Source organism: Haliotis cracherodii, unplaced genomic scaffold, assembly GCF_022045235.1.
Source record: "Haliotis cracherodii isolate W230 unplaced genomic scaffold, xgHalCrac1.p SCAF_23, whole genome shotgun sequence".
Taxonomy (NCBI): domain Eukaryota; kingdom Metazoa; phylum Mollusca; class Gastropoda; order Lepetellida; family Haliotidae; genus Haliotis; species Haliotis cracherodii.
In genome coordinates, this window is record NW_027266279.1 from 2,142,374 (window position 1) to 2,164,096 (window position 21,723).

At 40.7% G+C, this 21,723-nt stretch overlaps 1 protein-coding gene across 1 annotated transcript; it reads right to left on the minus strand.

The window, feature by feature from the left end:
• Positions 1–2: 2 nt before the first annotated feature.
• On the minus strand, positions 3–18,207 carry LOC139471737 (uncharacterized transporter slc-17.2-like). Its single transcript, XM_071254217.1, has 11 exons — positions 18,158–18,207; positions 13,498–13,709; positions 10,997–11,230; positions 9,369–9,456; positions 8,588–8,683; positions 7,224–7,351; positions 6,665–6,814; positions 4,452–4,581; positions 3,191–3,341; positions 759–849; positions 3–417 (listed from the first exon to the last, which is right to left on the minus strand). The coding sequence occupies exons 1-11, from the start codon at positions 18,186–18,188 to the stop codon at positions 190–192; spliced, it is 1,539 nt and encodes a 512-aa protein (XP_071110318.1). The 5' UTR covers positions 18,189–18,207; the 3' UTR covers positions 3–189.
• Positions 18,208–21,723: the final 3,516 nt, after the last annotated feature.

Consider the following 21,723-nt stretch of genomic DNA (forward strand, 5'->3'; position numbering starts at 1 on the left):
GCTTTATTCGAAGTCAATGTAGGAAAATTGTTTCATATAATTAAAATCAAACATTTATCTGAATCCTAGAATCCCAGATGTCTCGAACGATCGATAATTCGATATATGTTCGAGACTGATTTGACTTTGGTTAGCGAGTAAAACGATTCTCCATTCAAAATAATGTATAGATTACAACACGATGTATGTTCAAAGACGTTCACTGCAAATTATAGATAAGTTGTTTAGTTTGGGTTCGACGCCGTTTTCTTCGGGGAGTTTCTTGATAGGTGTAGGGTGAGCCACAGTGCTTTCTGAGTCAGCTGCACGTGCCCACGGTTCCAAGTCGGTCTGAGCAGTAAACCCGAACACCAGAGCTGCCAGGAATATCAAGCCTGCACATACGTAGAACACGTTCCTCCATTCTTCAGGTGTGTCCTACAATCGCAATTATATCGCAATAATAATAATATAAATAATAATAATAATAATAATCACTTTAGAGGTCAACACTGAAATACGGGTATTTACATTGGGTCTAAGACGTAGTGTCATCACTGATTTTCAGTGATCCATTCATATATTTTTCACCGCTATTTTGCCATTTCGCCCAATCTGTCCACCTGTTCAGCGTGTAATCGAGACTGGTTATTCTCTGGCGTTGACGTTTCTTTATTTACATTGGGCGTCAACACTGAAATCCGGGCACTTACATTGGGCGTCAACACTGAAATCCGGGCACTTACATTGGGCTTCAACACTGAAATCCGGGTACTTACATTGGGGGTCAACGCACCGGCGACGAGGGGTGCCAGCATTCCTGGTATTGTCGATATCGTGTTGTTAATCCCGAAGAGAAGCCCCGCATATCTGAAATACAGCCACTTTCGTTTGAGTGTCAGTGATGTTAATTGTATCATGGCACCTGAAGTTGCTTCTGCTTTGTTTACGAACTGAACTACTGAACAAGCGTAATTGCAGTCGTCTTCACACTCAGAACAATATACGCTGCGCTACAGTCTGATCTAGTTATAATCACATTGCTTCTGCGTTCGACCCCAGTTACTCGGGGTTTAGCAGGGGCACGGGTGGGTGTTGCAGGTCTTTGACGTTTACCACTTCGGTGAAACCCACGAGCACGGGTATGGTGCTGACAAACCTAGAAACATAATCGGGGCGAACCGGGATTCGAGACCACAATCATAGGTTTCTGGCGTGCCCAAGGGACGCAACTCTGAACAGCGAATCGCGGCGCCTCAGACGACATGCCCCCCCCCCCCCCCCCCCCCCCCCCCCCCCGTCAGTAACAACCATGCGTGACATTTGATTGGAGGACTGTTTTAGTGTAAAGAAACAATTGCAGAGAAGAAATCCAGGGTATTTTTCATTATTTCAACCCCGGTATTCTTTATGTTTGGTGTCAACACCCATGAATCCACAGATCAAAGATGTGGTGAGGTTACCTAGTGGGTAAAGCGTTTGCTTGTCACACCGAATACCCGGGTTCGCTGTCCCATGGACACAACGTGTGAATCCCGTTTCTGGCGTCCCCCGAGATTTCCCTGGAATATTGCTACTAGCGGCGTGATCCAGTGATCAGACACATGCAGCATAACGAATCACTGTAGAAAGTGACGCTTGAATAATGAGGACAGCAGAATAGTCAAATGATCATATATAGCAGGAAGCGAATAACAGTTTTTGACAGGATATTAAATTTCGTCAGATGAGGTACATCTTCACAAGGCAAGAGAGTTAACTGACTTAAAAAGTCCATTTCCTGGGCTCGATCGTAGCGCCACCAGTGGCTATTACGAGTTATGTCCCTCCCTGGAATAATCAGATTCCACATCTCGTATCACTTGCATTTGCTTCAAACAAAATGGCGGCGCCCATTCAAGACGATCTGATCGATAATCAAGATCTATATTGTGATAAAACAGGTCTTACATCGCGAAGTGAATCAAATCACGTGAACACCTTGATTAAAAACATGAAAAGATTTGGAAAATATCTGTTGACAACGAGTTGGCGGTGCACATGTTTTGCAAATCCTGAAATCTGATTGACAGTTTACGAACCGGATTTCGATTTCATTGCGCGATTTTGATTGGACTGTGCATACACATGCATGGGTATATCCACATGTACATCCTTAGACCTTCGTTTTTCAGAAGACTATTCCAGACTTTATTGCACTGATCCTCTGAGTTTGTAGCCAGTCCTGCTTGTACGAGACAAACATGTTTACTATATTTACATGTTCTGTCAGTTTGATTTAGTTCTTTATTTAATCTTTATAAATATGACCGAGCTTTCGTTATATACAAGTTGTCAAACAAAAAACGAAGACAGTTATCAATGAGTGTTTAGATGGAAAATAGTTGTCTCACAGTCCCTGAACCATATTATTTTCCCTTCCGCCCAACCCTTTCTATACTACAAAAGCCCCAAATGAAGCAAGTCTAGATTTTCCTCAGTTTTCTCTTCATCTCCGATCTCTCTGGGGCTACTTTTTAATTTATATGGAGTTATCTGTTTCCGTCAAAATTATATATTTTCAGAGACTACGCGTCAGTCTACTTGAAAATATGCATTCTCGGGGGGTGGGGTGGGTGGGGGGTGGGGGGGAAGGGGGTACACGACGTTCCCATTTTTGTTTGAGACGGTGTACGAGGCGAGTTGAGTACGGTATCACCCCATGAGTCAGTTACCTTGAAATCACAAAGGCCACAGTTGAGTTTTCCCACAATCCAATGCTTGTTTCCCAAGTGGTAAGATGGATTAGTCCCTATCATAACCATTGGTCAGTGACCTCATGAGAATATAATAGTTGTCGCTGACTAAAACATGCTATTCTCTTGTTTGCATGAAAATAATTTTCATTTCTGTGTTTCAACACTATCAAATGCATTTATTATATCAAAACACATTTTGTCATGCTAAATTTGCTTCTAATTTTGAATGTTATTAGTTCATTTTGAACATATTGTTATATTTATTTCACATATTTTATATTTTATCGAAAACTGCGGATATCGCCAGTTTGGTTAGACCAATAATTTCAAACAAACGTGTTGGTGAACGGCTCCAGGTAATATATTATAATAGAATAAAGACGTAACACCCTAGATAATTGAGGATTTGACGTGTATGGAATATTAGTGTATGTTAGCACTGCTAGTATTGATGTCCGTGCTGAACACGTTACCTCGGGGCGAAGTCGATGGTGTTGACCATGAAGCCTGAGTTGACCAGTCCCTCCAGACCGACAGCCGTCGTGAGGAGGGCTACGGCCACGTATCTGTTCTCACACGTCACAAACCCCACACCGACCAGACAAGCCGCGCTGCCCAGAAATGCTGAAACATGGCGGCAACGACACTGAGCCAAACAATTATTTTTCCCCTCTTTTTTTTCTCGTAAAATAATACAAGGCCCAACCCTGGTCGTTCGTTTGGCCCCAAAGACAGGTCCCACGTAATAAGACAAGCTGCACTGTACAGTCGGACCTTGTTATCCCAAACTCCGTTATCTCGAATTGAGACATTTTATCCGGCCTCTACTACATAAATACACAAATTTTCCCGCTTATCTCGAATTCGAGATAATTATACATAATATTATCTAGAACATTGGACACGATCCCAACTTCGACTTTCCTATAGAACTTTGTACCTTTATCACGAAGTTTGCTTTTGCCAAATTTTGTAAAAGTACAAATAAAGTACAGTTCAATTTAAACCAATTGATCAACCAATTATGTTAATGGGTGACTTTAGTTTTACGCCGCTCTAAGCAATATTCCAGCAATATCACGACGGAGGACACCAGAAATTGTCTTCACACATTGTACCCATGTGGGGAATAGAGCCCGGGTCTTCGGCGTAACGAACGCTTTAACCACAAGGCTACACTATCGCCCCTAACCAATTAAGTATTTATCCAATTGTAATGGTAATCTTTTTTAACAAATAAAACATCTTAGACATGAGTTAGTTACATAAAACTTGGAAACACTGAAACTCTCGACAAATTGTGTGCGTGCTCATTATGCGCATGTGAATACCTTTAGAACATGTTCACGTTAACGTGTTTGCTTGCTTTCTGGCGTGCATACGCCCGTTTAAGTTCGCTTATGTGTGCTGGTCTGAATTTGTGCGTAGATTTCTTTGTTAGTGAATTAGACATTTTTACTAATCCGGTGAAAACATTCAGAACGGGAATGATGCTGTTTGGAGCAGATCCTTGCACGACTAAGGGACGCAACTCTGCCTAGGTTACTGCGGTACATTAATTACACCATGAGTTTGTTGTGATTTTGCTTGTGAATATCAATGCGCTTCTGTATCTAAGATTAAATCCCTCCTTTATAGAAATTATTTCTTAACATGGCTTTATTTTTTTGAATTATCAATAATTTTAAACAAAATACAATAGGAAATTGAACAGTAATGTTAGGAATAACTTACAAATAGATTGGAAAGATCGTCTGACAAATCTTGTAGAGAGATAGTTCTTCCTGAGCCAGTCTGCCACGTGGCCACCAGCAACAGACACCACCACCATCGCGATGTAGGGAACAGCTGACAGTAACCCGTTCTGAATAGATGGGGATACAAGCTGGACGTATCAGGCCGTTATAACATACTTTGATTGCTATTATGGTGAACCAAGACAGTTACCGCGTAGTGTTATTGGTGTTTTAAGACCAAATGATATATTTTATTTTCGGGGTATTCGTGTTCAGAAAGCACTTAACATAAGTTGGAAATTATTATGTTTGTTCATTCTTTACCGACCACCAGGACCAAACGCCGAGAACCGGTTATACTTTGGAGACGTCCACATATAAACAATGGTTTAAATGATTCCAATATGTGTGCACCTGGAGCAAAAGCCAATAGAAATTATTATTATTATTTTTATCTCCAACTGAACTGAACCAGTTATGACTATAACATACGAGTAGATATATCGAGATACATGAAAATTGAGTTTTGTCAGAGCTTCCACGTAGATGGAATCATACATGGATAATATTGGATGGGTGGGTGATGCATTATGAATGCTGGATGGATAGATTGATGGATGGTAGACGCATGATGGTTTCAGGGATGGATGTATGATGGTTTGGTAGATGATGGATGGATGTATGATGGTTTGGTGGATAGTGGATGATGGATGGATGTATGATGATTTGGTGGATAGTGGATGATGGTTTGATGGATGATGGATGGATGTATGATGGTTTGAAGGATGATGGATGGATGTATGATGGTTTAGTGGATGATGGATGGATGCATGATGGTTTGGTGGATGATTGATGGATGTATGATGGTTTGGTGGATGATGGATGGATGTATGATGGTTTGATGGATGATGGATGGATGAATGATGGTTTGGTGGATGATGGATGGATGTTTGATGGATGATGGATGGATGTATGATGGTTTGGTGGATGATGGATGAATGTATGATGGTTTGGTGGATAGTGGATGAATGTATGCTGGTTTGGTGGATAGTGGATGAATGTATGGTGGTTTGATGGATGATGGATGGATGTATCATGGTTTGGTGGATGATGGATGGATGTATGATGGTTTGGTGGATAGTGGATGAATGTATGGTGGTTTGATGGATGATGGATGGATGTATCATGGTTTGGTGGATGATGGATGGATGTATGATGGTTTGGTGGATAGTGGATGAATGTATGGTGGTTTGATGGATGATGGATGGATGGATGATGGATGGATGTATGATGGATGGATATAGGTTTGGTGGATGGATGAAAGATGGTTTTTTTGGATGGATGTATGATGGTTTGGTGGATGGATGGATGTATGATGGTTTGGTGGATGGATGTATGATGGTTTGGTGGATGATGGATGTAAGATGGTTTCACGGATGATTGATGTAAAATGGTTTGGTGGATGAAGGATGTAAAATGGTTGGTGGGTGGATGTAGAATGGTTTGGTGAATGAATTATGTTTGATGGTTTGGTGGATGGCTGATGGATGTTTGATGGTTTGGTGGATGATGTATGGATGTATGATGGTTTGGTGGGTTGTGGAAGATTGGTGAAATTTATGATGGTGTGGTGGATGATGGATGGATGTTTCATGGTTTGATGGATGATGGGTGGATGGATAGATGATGGTTTGGTGGATGGTGGATGTATGATGGTTTGGTGGATGATGGATGTTTGATGGTTTTGTGGATGATGGATGTTTGATGGTTTGGTGGATGATGGATGTTTGATGGTTTGGTGGATGATGGATGATTGATGGTTTGGTGGGTGGTGGATGATTGATGAAATTTATGATGGTATGGTGGATGATGGATGGATGTTTCATGGTTTGATGGATGATGGGTGGATGTATGATGGTTTGGTGGGTGGTGGATGATTGATGGTTTGGTGGGTGGTGGATGATTGATGAAATTTATGATGGTATGGTGGATGATGGATGGATGTTTCATGGTTTGGTGGATGATGGATGGATGTATGATGGTTTGGTGGGTGGTTGATGTTTGATGAAATTTATGATGGTGTGGTGGGTGGTGGATGATGGATGTATGTATGATGGTTTAATGGATGGAGATGGATGGATGGGTGATGGTTTGGTGGTTGATGGATGGATGGATGATGGTTTGGTGGATTGAGATGGATGGATGAAATACCGTCTTGATGTCGAACTTGAGTACGGCCTTCATGAACGTGGGCAGGCTGGTCATGAGAGTGTAGTGCATCCAGTTGTTGCAGAAGTGAGCTGTCAAACAGGACCAGTTGGCTCGGCACAGAAACAGCTTCTTCCAGGGAGTAGAGAGAACCTGTCGCACAGAGTCAGTTTGAATCCAAAGCTATACACGACATTGTTCGGTTTGGTGCAACCCACTGGCACAGGTTTGGAACTGACAAAAAACCGAGGATCATAATCGGGATTACAACTCAAGACCAGCGTTTTGTTGCCTACTTTGCACGACTGAGGGACAGTGCAGAGTTGAACTTTCCGTCTATCATTATTCATATGCCACACGCAGATATGTGCGTTTGCCTGTGTTTCTGTGAAGACCATGATTTGAGCAGGTACTCACTTGATGTATATACTGATCAAAATGAGTTAAGGGCCATTAAATATTTACATATTCCGTACACATTTTGAGAAACTCAGTCTTCACTACCAAAATAATATATAAAAAATATGATCCCTGAATTTGTAGTTCAGTATCCATCTCTCACCTTCCCATCCTTATCTCCTATGCTGTCGATGATGTAGCGCTGCTCAAGCTTGGTTATAGTCGGGTGTTCGGACGGAGTGTCAGCAACAACGAACATCCATAGGCCAGCCCACAGCAACGTGCCAGTACCTAGACAGTGGAGAGAACAAACGTGTCTTCAGCTCAAACGGCCTTCAGTTTCAATTTGAAGTTTCACACAGTCAGTAAACATGTTTTGCGATAATTCCATGGCATTGATGAATAATGTAGAACACAAACTACCGGGCAATGAAAGTATTCTCCCATATTTGATGGTGGTTAAAAATGAAACAGTTCAGAAATGGTATTCAATGGTGATATTCAATGGTATTTGATACGGGTTTCACGGGCGATATTACATGCATCAATGAGTATCTCACAACTGGTGACGTGCACATGACGTCTCAAAGACCACGTACACAGTAATGAACAAAGTGAAGTATGAATTTTAAAGTGTACAAGCTCTTTTGACAGGTAGTTTTTATACACAGAACGATACGTTGGAGGTAATTTTTATTACTTTGTAGCATATATTTCAAACCTCTATTTATTAAATTGGTTAACTGACTTCTGACATTTTTGTGGGCGCGGCAAGTTATATGCATATATTAAACACCTGATTCGTGTACTACTACTACTACTACTACTACTACTACTACTACTACTACTACTACTACTACTACTACTACTACAACAACAACTACTACTACTACTCCTACTACTACTACTACTACTACAACAACAACTACTACTACTACTCCTACTACTACTACTACTACTACAACAACTACTACTACTACTACTACTACTACTACTACTACTACTACTACAACAACTACTACTACTACTACTACTACTACTACTACAACAACAACTACTACTACTACTCCTACTACTACTACTACTACTACTACTACTACAACAACTACTACTACTCCTACTACTACTACTACTACTACAACAACTACTACTACTACTACTACTACTACTACTACTACTACAACAACTACTACTACTCCTACTACTACTACTACTACTACTACTACTACTACTACTACTACTACGAGGTACCACAACTACTACAAGGGTACAGGGAGATCCTGCATCCTGAGCATCCTGAGCCAGCATCGTTTCCTACCTGTCCTGTCAAGGTGGTCAAGTTCGCCGACTTGGCTAAGCGCGTCCTTCTAAGTTGCCAGCTTATCATTCCCCGACTTGTTTGGTTCTGATTGTCATGATGTAGTTAATGTCACTGTCTGCGGCGTTAAGCAACATTCACTCACTTTTTCTGGAGGCGTTGACACAAACACTAACACTGTGTAATACTTCTTCTATCATACCCCTTACCTATTATGTAGAATATTGACCCCCAACCGTTGTCAAAGCCGTATTCACAAAGAAGACCGGATGCAGAGAAAGTGAAGATGTTACCGATCAGAGAACCTGCAAAGTACAGACAGTATATATTTACCAACATATTTCATCAGAACATGTATGTAGGTGAACACAGAGCTGGTTTTATAAAGGTGCTACCCCATTGAGAAGGATACTCCACTCAGCCACATTCGTCACCACTCGTCCCTTTCCGGAACCTGCAAGAAGAATCGTCCCCCTATCGATGAATGTTATGTGCGAAAATACGACAAACCAATCAGAATGCGCGTATGATTTCAAGTACTTCGTCAAAGAATCCCTCAGAAATAATTTTTGATTTTACATATGGCTTACATCTAAAAATATACCCAAGACACAGTTAAATGTGTTCAATCATACTGTATAATTCCGCAAGTCCCGATGTGCTTTAAATTGCATCTGAAATATATATGATATATGGGGAAATATATGTGAACCATTACTCAACGAATTGCCAATTGTTTTAGGTATGCCCGTTTGCGCTAAGACGGAACCCGGTCGCAAAAACGGCCACGAGCGGGGCACGAGTCGCTATTCGGCTTGTCCCGGAATAACACGAGTTGGTCACGAATGCACTCAGCCATTGTGTACTGACTCCGGGCTGAGTATATTTAAAATATTGTAACACGCATTTGACAATATACACTTGTAGTTCAATAACAAAAAGGTATTTTGCTTTTTTCTTGTCATCGGGCCAATTTGGTAAAATATTTACCTGAGTAGGTAAAAGATGCCAGTCTGCTTCTCTCAAGGGGCGGGGCCCACACACCCCACATGGTCTGCATGGCTGGATATGTAACAGACTAAACAGACACCTCGTTAGAGGAATACGACATAAAGTCAATGATCAGAGAACCGTCCGGATTAAAAAATGTCACGGGTGCGGAAAGGTGTATTCCATTACGTTTCCATATAAAAACGGGGTCCATTCGAACGAGGTTGAATATAATGTATAAAGCGACACAATAACGTTTCCATAAGCTTGAGAAATATCTCCGAAGAGGAGAACCCATTGTACGATTCCGACTATATCACAAGCATGTCGCGAACAAGTGAGTGTATGCTGCCCAGATGGTGGCAGCCGTGACAAACACATGCAAGGCCAAGTCAATTATTCACTTGAAAAACACACACGAAATATTGGCTAGATATCGTGTGTTGATGCATGTTAACGATGTTGTTAAATGTTGCTACGGAAATTGCATCGGACACATTTTTTGCATCTTCCGAGGCATGGGAGTTAACTGACTGTAAAAGTCCAGTTTCAATCCTTGCCGAACTAGGCTGCAATTTCTGGGCTCGATCGTGGCGCCCCCGGAGGTTACAATCAGATCCACCTCTCATATCACTTGCATTTGCTTCAAACAAAATGGTGGCGCCTAGTCAAGGCGATCTGATAAACAATCAAGATCTATATTGTAATAAAACGGGTCTAACTGCGCGAAGTGCATCAAATCACGTGAGCACCCTGATAAAAAAAACACGAAAACATTTGGGAAATATCTGTTGACGCTCAGTTGACGGTACACATGTTTTGCATATCCTGCAATCGACAGAAATCTGTTTACGAACCGGATGTTGATCGTAACGCGATTTTGATTGGACTATGCATAGATTCATTAGTCCAGCCAAAATATAACCCCATAATACCAGCCTAGTTTGGCAAGGGTGAAAACTCGACTTTTATAGTCAGTCCCTTGCCTCGGGAAGATTTATTTCTTGTAACTGATGCCAGGTACTTGCCAACCACAAAACGTTTTGAAAACGTTACCGAGGCATTGAGTGTTGTAACCCTGATCAAACAACGTTTGAGTTATTATACGTTCTTTGAAGTCTTCATAAATTAATCAACTAAAAAATCGGTTTAAGGTTACATGCCTTTGTTATATTTGTAATATTGATGTCATCACACACGTGATCCAGATCTGTGTCATTGTTACTACCATTGTTTCCATGCTGTTGTTACCATCATTGTTACCAAGCGGTTAATGGCTGTTGTCGTAATTCAGTACTATCACTGCGTATCAACGAACCCGTGAAGAGAATTATTTTTTATTTGAAATTTCGCTTATACCAAGTACTTTGACCTAACAATTAATATAGTGATGCTTACATATAATTGTTATGTTAGTTGAGGCCTTGTCAGCGGAAACAACTTCAAACTTTTTCAAGTCGGGGAGCATGATTTTGACCGCTGGCTGAGCCAGAATGGATTTGTTCCTTCTCTGTATCCTCTTTTTTCAGTTTGTGCATCCTACCAATGCCAACATCACGCACTGACCTAACCCACTCTGAAAGAAATGCAAAGCAGCATCAATTAATGCTCGCTCAAATAACACGTACCGATGATATACCAAGTAGTATTCTCAGCGCCATGACGAGTCTGTAGTCCAACCTTGCACATATTGGCACCAGGAGGGTGGTCAAGGCATTGACCACAAACATAGAGCCAATGACCTTCTTACCCCCAAACCGTCCCGCCAACCACCCTCCTGGTATCTGCAGGATGAAGTAGCCATAGAAGAACGAAGACAAGATCGCCGACTGTGTAGACTTGTCCCACTCAAACTCTGTTGTCTGAAAGACAAAAATAATACAAGAATTGAGAGAGAAACAGGACTTTCTTTGTACATACAAATACTTTAAAAATTGAATTGCTCCTTAAAAGTAGTTTCCAGCACGACCTGAATATAGAAGAGGTATTGACGATAATTAAAAATATGTTCTGATCACAAATTGAAAGCGGCGTACAAGATTATTTCGAATTTGTTTTGATAAATATATAAATTGAAAGCGGCGTACAAGATTATTTCGAATTTGTTTTGATTAATATATAAATTGAAAGCGACAAACAAGATAATTAAGATTTTGCGTTGATCATAAACTGAAAGTGGTATACAAGATATTAATAATTTGTTTTGATCATAAATTGAAAGCACTGTACAAGATAATTTCGAATTTGTTTTGATCTTAATTTGAAAGCGCATACAAGATAATTTCGTTTTGACCATGACCTGAAAGGAACAAACAAGAGAAAAAGCGAAAACGAGAGACTATAGAAATTATACTGGTCGTGTCCTGAAGACACCAGGAGTATTGAACCGTCGTGGCGCGCTAAATCTTTGCAGTATTGTGTTTATTGTAACAGAGACCGCCTTTGTTCACACAAACATTAGCAACAGCTCTAAAAGTCACGACACACTAGTTATATTGTCAAATCCTGTTGTGAGAGCGAGACTGTTTGCTTGAGGTCGGCTTACGCTTCTGATTTGCCAACAGGTTGTATTGTCATGGGCCAGTGTTGTGTTCGCCACACACGTACAGGTTGTCTTCTTGCCTGTATTCTCGTGTTGGCATGCAGCCAGTGCCTAGATGGCTTTACCTACTTTACACAGTTCATATCACTTCATGTGTCAATAGTTCTGCCATGAACACGGTCAATTATTTTGCATATTGCAAAAAGATTTAGTTTCTTATTTCACCCTGAAAACATTGGCAAAGTCAAAATGGAGAACTTGGTCATTCAATTGTTCAAAAATCGTTGTAATGCGAGATATACACTAGTAGCATTGGTAGTATATGTGCACGACTTTCCGTATAGATGCCATCAGAACTTTTGGGTTTGTTTTTCAACTACTTGGTCCAGTCCATCTCTTACAGGAGGTAACAGAGTGGCAGCTAGATCATGAATGCACAACCATAAGACCCTGACATGATGTTTTAAGGCTGTTGGCGAAAGGGATGCAGGCTTACGGGGAACACACCGCTCATACAGGTCGGCGTAGGTGAGCGATGTAAAGCGCCAGGGGGGCGCTGGGTGCCCAGTCTTCTTTGGCGCCGCAATTCGCTGTGCAGAGATGTGTTCCTTGTGCACGCTAGAAACCACGATCATGGGTTCGAATCCCTGTTCGTCCCGATTATGTTTCTAGGTTTGTCAACACCATACCCGTGCTCGTGGGTTTCACAAAAGTGGTTAACACCTAAGATTTGCATCACTTTGGGCTTTCCTTTCGCCTCAAGCTGTCATGCCATGATATCACTTGAATACTGTTTAAAGCGGCGTAAAACCCAACTCACTAACTCTATAGCGCCAGGCAAGCAAGCTCCAAGTACAGAGATTCTATCCCTCTTGTGACCAGGTCGTAATTCAGCCTGTTGACCTGCAATGTTTACACATTTACAATGTTGTCACAGGCTCTTGTGTACAGTGCCTTCACCATGTGCGCTCAAAGGCAGAAGGTTGGGGACCTATAACCCTACCTGATTCCCCTGGTTAAATAACAGTCGGCGTTTTCCAAACCTGGTTGCCTTGTTTGTTTCTAAATACGCGAGACTTCATCGAGGTAATACACTATGTTGAAGGGCACTTGTCAGCCGAAATTATGCTCCAATTAACAAAAATGATGATGATCATTATACTTATAGGAATACTGGAAAAATGTATGCTGAATAAAAATAAAATAATAATGAGGATTTTACAAGGAGAATGCTTTGATTACGATGTTGCTTATCATTAAGACTACACAGCTCCATAATCTTGCTTACAGTAGCTACAATAAGAATAACGAAGATACGTGAAATATCGGATTCCCTACTTATTATATTAATATGATTATGAGAGCGTCTACATCATCATCAGTATCATCATCACCACCATCATCATTATCATCACTTACATCAAAGGGGCGGTCGGGTAGCCTAGTGGTTAAAGCGTTCGCTCGTCAAGCCGAAGACCCGGGTTCGATTCCCGACAATGTCTGAAGCCCATTTCTGGTGTCCCCCGCCGTGATATTGCTGGAATATTGCTAAAAGCGGCGTAAAACCATACTCACTCACTCACTTACATCAAAAGTTTTAGATGCTTCATTAGCACAGCTTTTAGTCATATCTGAGAGGTTCTCCTGTGTGAGGTTGCCGCCGGCGGTGATGTTCATCTGCTGTGACTTCACCATACACACGATGGCTACGCTGATGTTTGTGCGGACGCAGTAGAGAAAGAAGAAGCCGAAGATAGCCGTGTAGGCCAGAATCCATCGTTTGGATGTAAATACAGGAACTGTAACAAGAAACATTAATTGAAAGAAACTTGAAATATCGAGCAGTGCGTTTAAGTATCAAAGGACCGGGCTCGTATTGTGGCCGAGAGGGGACATCGCTTTAACGCCTTTAGTTCCGGCAGCGAGAGACGAGAAAGCGATAACACAAGACTAGAAAGCGACACCACGAGACGAGAAAGCGATACACATATCGCTTTCTCGTCCCATCTTATTGCTTTATCGTGGAAAAGCAATATCCCCTCTTGGCCTCAAAAGGGGTGTTATGTGTTTCAATACGATAAAAAGTATATATGTAAATAAAGCGACAAAACCCTTTCCAATCCAATAGAAATATCAGAATATTCTATTAAACACCAATGGCAGGAGCTGTTGGAATATTGCTCGACACGAAGGGAATGTTGACTATTGGAAAGTTGAAGTCATCCCCCTTGTCATACAGTCTTGTGGCGAGTGTTTTGTCTTTAAATCTTTCGGCATAGATCTAAATATGAAACAGATGAGGTGGTCTCTCTGGTCTCCTTTATTTCTAGTTCAGGTTAATCATTGGAAAGGGATTAGTGACTTGATTGTTATTGAACGATATCGATATACCTGAAGCTTAAATTAAACTTCTTGGCCAAATCATCTTGTTTTTACTTTGCCAATCAGAACAGAATATGAGATTCATATTCATAAAGCAACAGATCCGCAAGAAGGGGAGCACAACTGGTGCCCATGGGGATGCCTACTTCATGCCTAAATGTCTTAGCCCAAATGTTACGTAGATGTTATCTATGAGGAAGTCTGGCATTTGACATATTGTTTTCTCAGTAAACTTCAGATGGCATTTGCTTTCATTTTTTCACAAATTGTCCTGAACCTCTGAATATAGATACGCAACTGTATCTGTGTTCCCCACGATTTGTAACAAAAGCCCCCTGGATCAAGGAATGAAGTTTTCCCTTAAGTTTGTCATGTGGGATAGTAGTGCACACTAAAATAAAATGTTTTCACAGAAAGGAACTTGTCTCTTTTCTGAGACTGCAAAAACTCAAGCAAATCCTTTTAGTTTTTGAGAATCCAAATGTCATTATTTCCACTTGTCTCAAATACTTTCTATGAATAGAAAGAACGTTCTTCCTTGATTGCATTAAGGATTACGGTTAGTCTCTGAGACAGGGATTCGGTGGTACATTTGCTCGACCCAGCAATGTATCTCTCTTTGCAATGATGTTTATGGAGCTTTCGAATCAAGTACAAAAGAGGAATGAATATATGTCTTCAGGTTTTAGAGACAGTACTGACTTGTGGTTTGGGCAGATTTCTTCCTCAGTTAACACACTGGCCTCATATGTGGCATTATTTGATATGTGCAGCCTAAATTGAAACTGAAGGCCAGAAAGCTATGTCCCCCCTCCCCCCCCCCCCCCCCCCCCCCCCCCTCGGCCACCATAACCAGCGGTGATGTAGCTTGAATATTGTTACGCAACACTCACTCGCCGTAAGTATCCATTGGTGATGGAGAAACATAGTCACACGTGTAGTAATTACGAGATGTGCGCTTTTCTCGGACCTTTGACAGGGGCGGTCGGGTAGCCTAGTGGTTAAAGCGTTTGCTGGTCACGCCGAAGACCCGGGTTCGAATCCCGACATGGGTACAATGTGTGAAGCCCATTTCTGGTGTCCCCCGCCGTGATATTGCTGGAATATTGCTAAAAGCGGCGTAAAACCATACTCACTCACTCACTCACTCACTCAGACCTTTGACATCTCCTGGTGGTATATTATCACCAAAACTCTGACTAATCTGTTTTTAGTCGATAGCTATGTTGAGATTTCCTCTTTCTCCGTATCATTTAGAAATCAGAACAATAAAGATGGTGAGCCTCAAAATCTTTAAGGGCTAGGGTTTTTTAAAATTCACAAGAACAAGAAGAGAACCAAAACTAAATCATTATGGCAAAGTGATGATACCAGGAGGGAGGGTTTGTATGTTGTTTTACGCCGCACTCAGCAATATTCCAGCTATATGACGGCGGTCTGTAAATAATCGAGTCTGGACCAGACAATCCAGTGATTGATATCATGAGCATAGATCAGGGGGGAGGGAAACGAGTATTAGTGGTTAAACTTCACAGTTAGTTTCAAGAACGTACCAATTCGTAGTAAGTGAGAGAGTTTGGGGTATAACGCCGCTTTGAGCCGCCTTTCTGTTGCATCAGGATGTGTCAGTTTGAGGAAGAAGAAGAACCCTAAGTGATGCAGGCCTCACATTAACCACATTCCGTGATTCAAGAAACCCACGTACAGTCAAAGTTTGATGTGTCGAAGTACAAGCTTGGTTCCTGTCTATTCCTCCTTTATTCGTCATTATTTAATATCTGCTGTATCGAATCGGACGTATCGAAGTTACGGTTGTCTCGTAGTCATTGTCACCGAACTGTTGCACCACATATGTACTCTGAAAAGCCGACAATATTTTTCATTGTTTTTTTGTCGCATGTTTCGTGTTTTTTCGTTGAGCTGATTATGTTGCTAACTGTTGTGTCGTTGTGTTAACAAACATGAAGGGGACACACATGTATGTTTTGCCCGTGTCAAGGACGCTGCGTTGAGTGTTTAGTTATATATACATAAATATATTTTACATGCTAGTCCATTGTCGAACACGTGTGTTCTGCATGATTGTCGTGGAATTTTCTTTTTATGCTTCAGATTGTTGAAAAACGAGAGTCAAGAGGAGAATAGAGTTCAATTCGAAAATGAAGTTTGGCTACGTATACCCCACTTTTGGTTCATTGTCATTGAATACCTTTACTTCGATGATGAAATAGATAATCATTCAACAGTCAACAGTTCACCACAAAACTGTTCTGTATAGCAAGTTTCATCGACGGGTTTTGGAGTTTTTGACTATCTGAGAGCAAAACAATCAATGAATGCTGTTCTCATTAAAAAATACGCGTGTAAGTATCATGCTTCCAAGAAACACGCTAACATCCAAATCCTGTGCCGTTCATGAACATGCGACCACCTCCGTGGTCTAGTGGTAGAGCGTCCGCCCGGAGAGCGGAAGATCCGAAGTTCGATCCCCGGCAGGTCATACCAAAAGACGTTAAATGATGGTACTTGTTGTTACCCTGTCTGGCGCTCGGCATTAAGGGGCTTAAACAAGGACTGGTCTGCTCGGATTCAGTATACTGTGTCTGAGTGGGGTATTCATCTTAAACTGCGGCATGGTTTTCTCAGTGAGCTAGCACTATAAGTCGGCATCAGTCCGGACTAGTACAAGCAGCCACACAAACACACACAGGTACATGCACGTCGCTATATAAGTGCAACAATCTTGGACGCGACGTTAAACCCCATTTCACCTCTCCTCACCTCGTGCAAATTGTGAATCACGACCTCAAATCGAGATTACTTCGTGAATATGTATTGAAAGATGCATGATTTAATTTCAGTTTAACTTTATTTTTATTGCACTTCAAATGTGGCACGGTTACATTTGGTCCATTTGTATATAAACTTACACCAGAACTGTATATAAACTTACTCCAGAACTGTATATAAACATGCTCCAGAACTGTATATAAACTTACTCCAGAACTGTATATAAACTTACTCCAGAACTGTATATAAACTTACTCCAGAACTGTATATAAACTTGCTCCAGAACTGTATATAAACCTACTCCAAAACTGTATATAAACTTACTCCAGAACTGTATATAAACTTACTCCAGAACTGTATATAAACTTGCTCCAGAACTGTATATAAACGTACTCCAGAACTGTATATAAACTTACCCCAGAACTGTATATAAACTTACTCCAGAACTGTATATAAACTTACTCCAGAACTGTATATAAACTTGCTCCAGAACTGTATATAAACGTACTCCAGAACTGCAGACCAAATCTGTGAGCTTCTGGATTTTAATGGAAATTGTGTGACACATAAAATACATTGTTACAAAATGTTTGTTATATTTATGCTCATAGTTTTACTCTAAATAATATCTTGGTTTGCAGATGCAGCTGAAAAAATATCTGGTCTCCATACAAACCCCGGCACAACACAACATTAACAACAACAACAACAACAACAACAATCGACAACACGAATTTAAGAAATCAAACAAAACATGGTCTCTCACTTGGACAACCTACCCCAGCAATAAAACAAACCTGATATCACAAACTTCAAAAGAAATTTAATAAAACACTACCTCCCACAAGGACAACCTACCCCAGCAATAAAACAAACCTGATATCACAAACTTCAAAAGAAATTTAATAAAACACTACCTCCCACAAGGACAACCTTCCGCAACATTAAAACAAACCTGATATCACAAACTTCAAAAGAAATAAAATGAAATATTACCTCCAACAAGGACAACCTACGGCAACATTAAAACAAAACTGATATAACGAACTTCAAAAGAAATAAAATAGAACATTACCTCCCTTAGGAACAACGTACTTCTCTGTCATATTGTCCAAATGATCTCCACAACACTTCTAACGTCAAACTGGCGATAGACAAACTTAGGGCCACTTCTAGCAATCAAATATCTTCGCTTTGATAGGCAAACAAATATTTGTTTGACCCGAATATAAATTCTCAATAAATAAACATCCTTCAACGACTACGGTATCACTGGGGATTCTCTTGTACGAGATGCCAAGTGTTTTCACGTCTGTTCCAGACTGTGTATCTCGTCACGTCGCCTGTCACGTGATATGTCACATTATGCGACGTTGAGTGCGACATGCAATGTAGGTCCTTTATGTAAAGGCACGGTTACGATGTTTCAAAAGGAAGCGATAGCTTTGCATGGCCTATTTAAACAGAGATTACTGTAGAAAAAGGTTCAAATGAAAACAGAGCTTTGGGTGAAGCAGCACGTGTCTCCTCCATGTATCCCGTGTAAGCACAATTTACCTGGGGGCGATTTGTGTCCCGGGGAAAGTCACAGGTGCTTGTCGGTACAAATGACCAGGTAATCTGAAAACATATCTATGAAAAATATTGATGAAGATATTAAATAATTTGTTCCCACTTGCGACTAGGTGTATACAATGTCAGTTTACTAACGAGTACACTTGCTATGTTAGTAATACCCAGCCTTTATGTAATCCTACAAAGGGGACAGATGTGGCACAGTATTTTTACTTACCACTGAGAAGAGTTTTCACCCCTGACATTTGCAAGGATCCGTTGCTTGCGGATTCGAATATCAGCTTCAATTCGATTATGATTTGGGCTGTCGACGCATGAAACACGTGCATTTTACCAAAGTGTTAATGTCTACATTTTGCGCCACATTGTTTTACTTTACAAAGTAGACCGCCTCCATGGTCTAGTGGTAGAGCGTCCGCCCGGAGAGGGGAAGGTCCGGGGTTCGATCCCGGCCGCGTCATACCAAAAGACGTTAAATGATGGTACTTGTTGTTACCCTGTCTGGCGCTCGGGGCATTAAGGGGCTAAAACAAGGACTGGTCGGCTCGGATTCAGTATACTGTGTCTGAGTGGGGTATTCATGTTAAACTGGGGCATGGTATCTCAGTGAGCTAGCACTATAAATCGGCATCAGTCCGGACCAGTACAAGCAGCCACACAAACACACACACACGTACATGCCCGTCGCTATATAAGTGCAATAATCTTGGACGCGACGTTAAACCCCATTTCACCTCACTTTACAAAGTAAACACTCTCTGATACAACTGAAATTATGTTCAAAGGGTTGAAATATAAAGAAAAACAACGTATTGTAAAGGGTACTGAATAATGAACTTCTGAAAAGGAATGCAGTGATACGTGTTTCGTACTTGTTCATTTGTCTATTTTAAAAGCTTGCAGTTGCTGTTTGTTTGTTTGTTGTTTAACGCCGCACTAAGCAATATTCCAGCTGTAAGACTGCGGTCTGCAATTAATCGAGTCTGGACCAGACAATCCAGTGATTGACATCATGAGCATTGATACACGCAATTGGGATCGATGACATGCATCAATCAAGTCAGCGAGCCTGACCACCCGATCCTGTTAGTCGCCTCTTACGACAAGCATAGTCGCCTTTTACGACAAGCAAATCCACCAACCAACCAACCTTTAATTGGAGATCTGTAACAACTGATAAACATTTTAGATGTGCTGGCTGTTTGTGTTTATAATTAGAGATAAGCGCTCCCCCCCCCCCCCCCCCCCCCCCCCCCCCCCCGCACCAGATGATGTTAGCTGTTGCTAGTCTTCTATGGCCCAGGATTTTTGGCATATTGTAAAACCTGGGGTGGGGTCAGGGGTCTTGGGCTGGGGTGATGGGCTGGGGTCTTGAACTTGTTTGGGTTCACATCATATGTTTACTGTCTGAAGCTGAGAATGAAGACGTGACTTAGTGACGCACATATAAACATAGCTGTGTAGGATACAGCTAGATGTTTATCACAGGCTGTCAGAGCTGTCCCCATACGTCAAGTGTTAAATACTAGGTTTTTAACTGTTTGGCTAAATGAAATAGTGGAATGAATTCAAAATCAATAACCTCTCATAACAGTTTCATCTTTATATTATGAAAACTAACTGATTCTTTATGATTTTAATATAGATTAATAAGAATAAGAATATCATTATCTATCTAACTTGAATGTCGGAATCGTGAAGCAAACTTTAATTTCCCCTCAAAGTTTAAAATGCCCTTCAAAAGTTCAAAGTTAATATTTGACTGATGTGTTGATGACGTTTGGATTATTGTAGTGTTTAATGCATGAACTCCATTTTGGACCATAGCTAAGTAGCACATGTGTTTATACTGACTAGGCAGCTGTAGCTAGATAACAGTAATGTTCGTTTCGTTTCCCTTTATGTTGAGCAATATTCTAGCAGTTCCAGCCTTTTGTGTCCACATCTCACAGTGTTGGATGTACAATTGACCATGCTCTTTCCACGCAGATTTCAAAGAGCGTCATACAACTTTTGCTCAAAAGATGTATGATCAAGATTGCAACATTCAGACAGACAGACAGACATGTTTATTCAGTAAAAGGCCAATGGCCCAAAATAAAGACATGTAAGCATGACATTTACAGGGCACAGAATTTATCATTAATTATTTTGTGAGCATAATATAAGAATTTACAATCTAGAAATAATGTTTGCTCATTATAATTACTTAGAATATTTATTACATGAGAATTACTGTAATGAGTAGGCATAGGAAGATTAACAAGGTATTTTTGTCTTAGGGCAGAATATAAATTACAATTAAAGAGTACATGGAATTCATCCTCAATGACATTAACTCCCTTACTACTACAATAGTTACAGAATCTGAGTGAACGGTCTGTTTTACTATATCTGCCAGTTTCTAAAGCTATTTTAAAATTTGAACATCTGAATTTAGTAAAAACAATTCTTAAATGGGTAGGGAGTGGACATCACAAGTACCTTTCAACATTTAACATGGATTTAAAATGCTTATAAAGATCACATTTTGGAGAAGAGTTTACAGAAGCACTCCAGAATTGCTGTAAATTATCTTTGAGCCTTTGCTTAAAATGGAGAATAAAAGCTTTAGAGTCACCCACCTCTTGATTGAGCCATACAAAACCAAACCCAAATTGGAATAAGATATTTCTAACTGTAGTCGCCCAAGTTTCCCGCCCATCATCTAAAGATTTAAGCATTAAATAGCATTGGGAAGGTAATCTGTGGGGTTGAAGATGTAAGAGCCTGCACCAATATTTATTTACTTTAGTCATGTAAGTGAGTTGTAAAGGAAACCTCCCACATTCCCCTAAAAGCATATTTGAGCAGGTTGATTTGTTTACTTTTAAATAATGCTTACAAGAGGCGATTTGGACAGATTTGATTTTTTTTTACAATAGCAAGTACCCCAAATTTCAGAGCCATAGGTTAAGATGGGGGTGACCATAAAGTCAAAAACCTTAAACAGATTTGTACAAGTGATATTACCAATTTTCCTTTGAAAAGAGTTAATGGCTAAAATTGCTTTGGTGGCTTGGGATG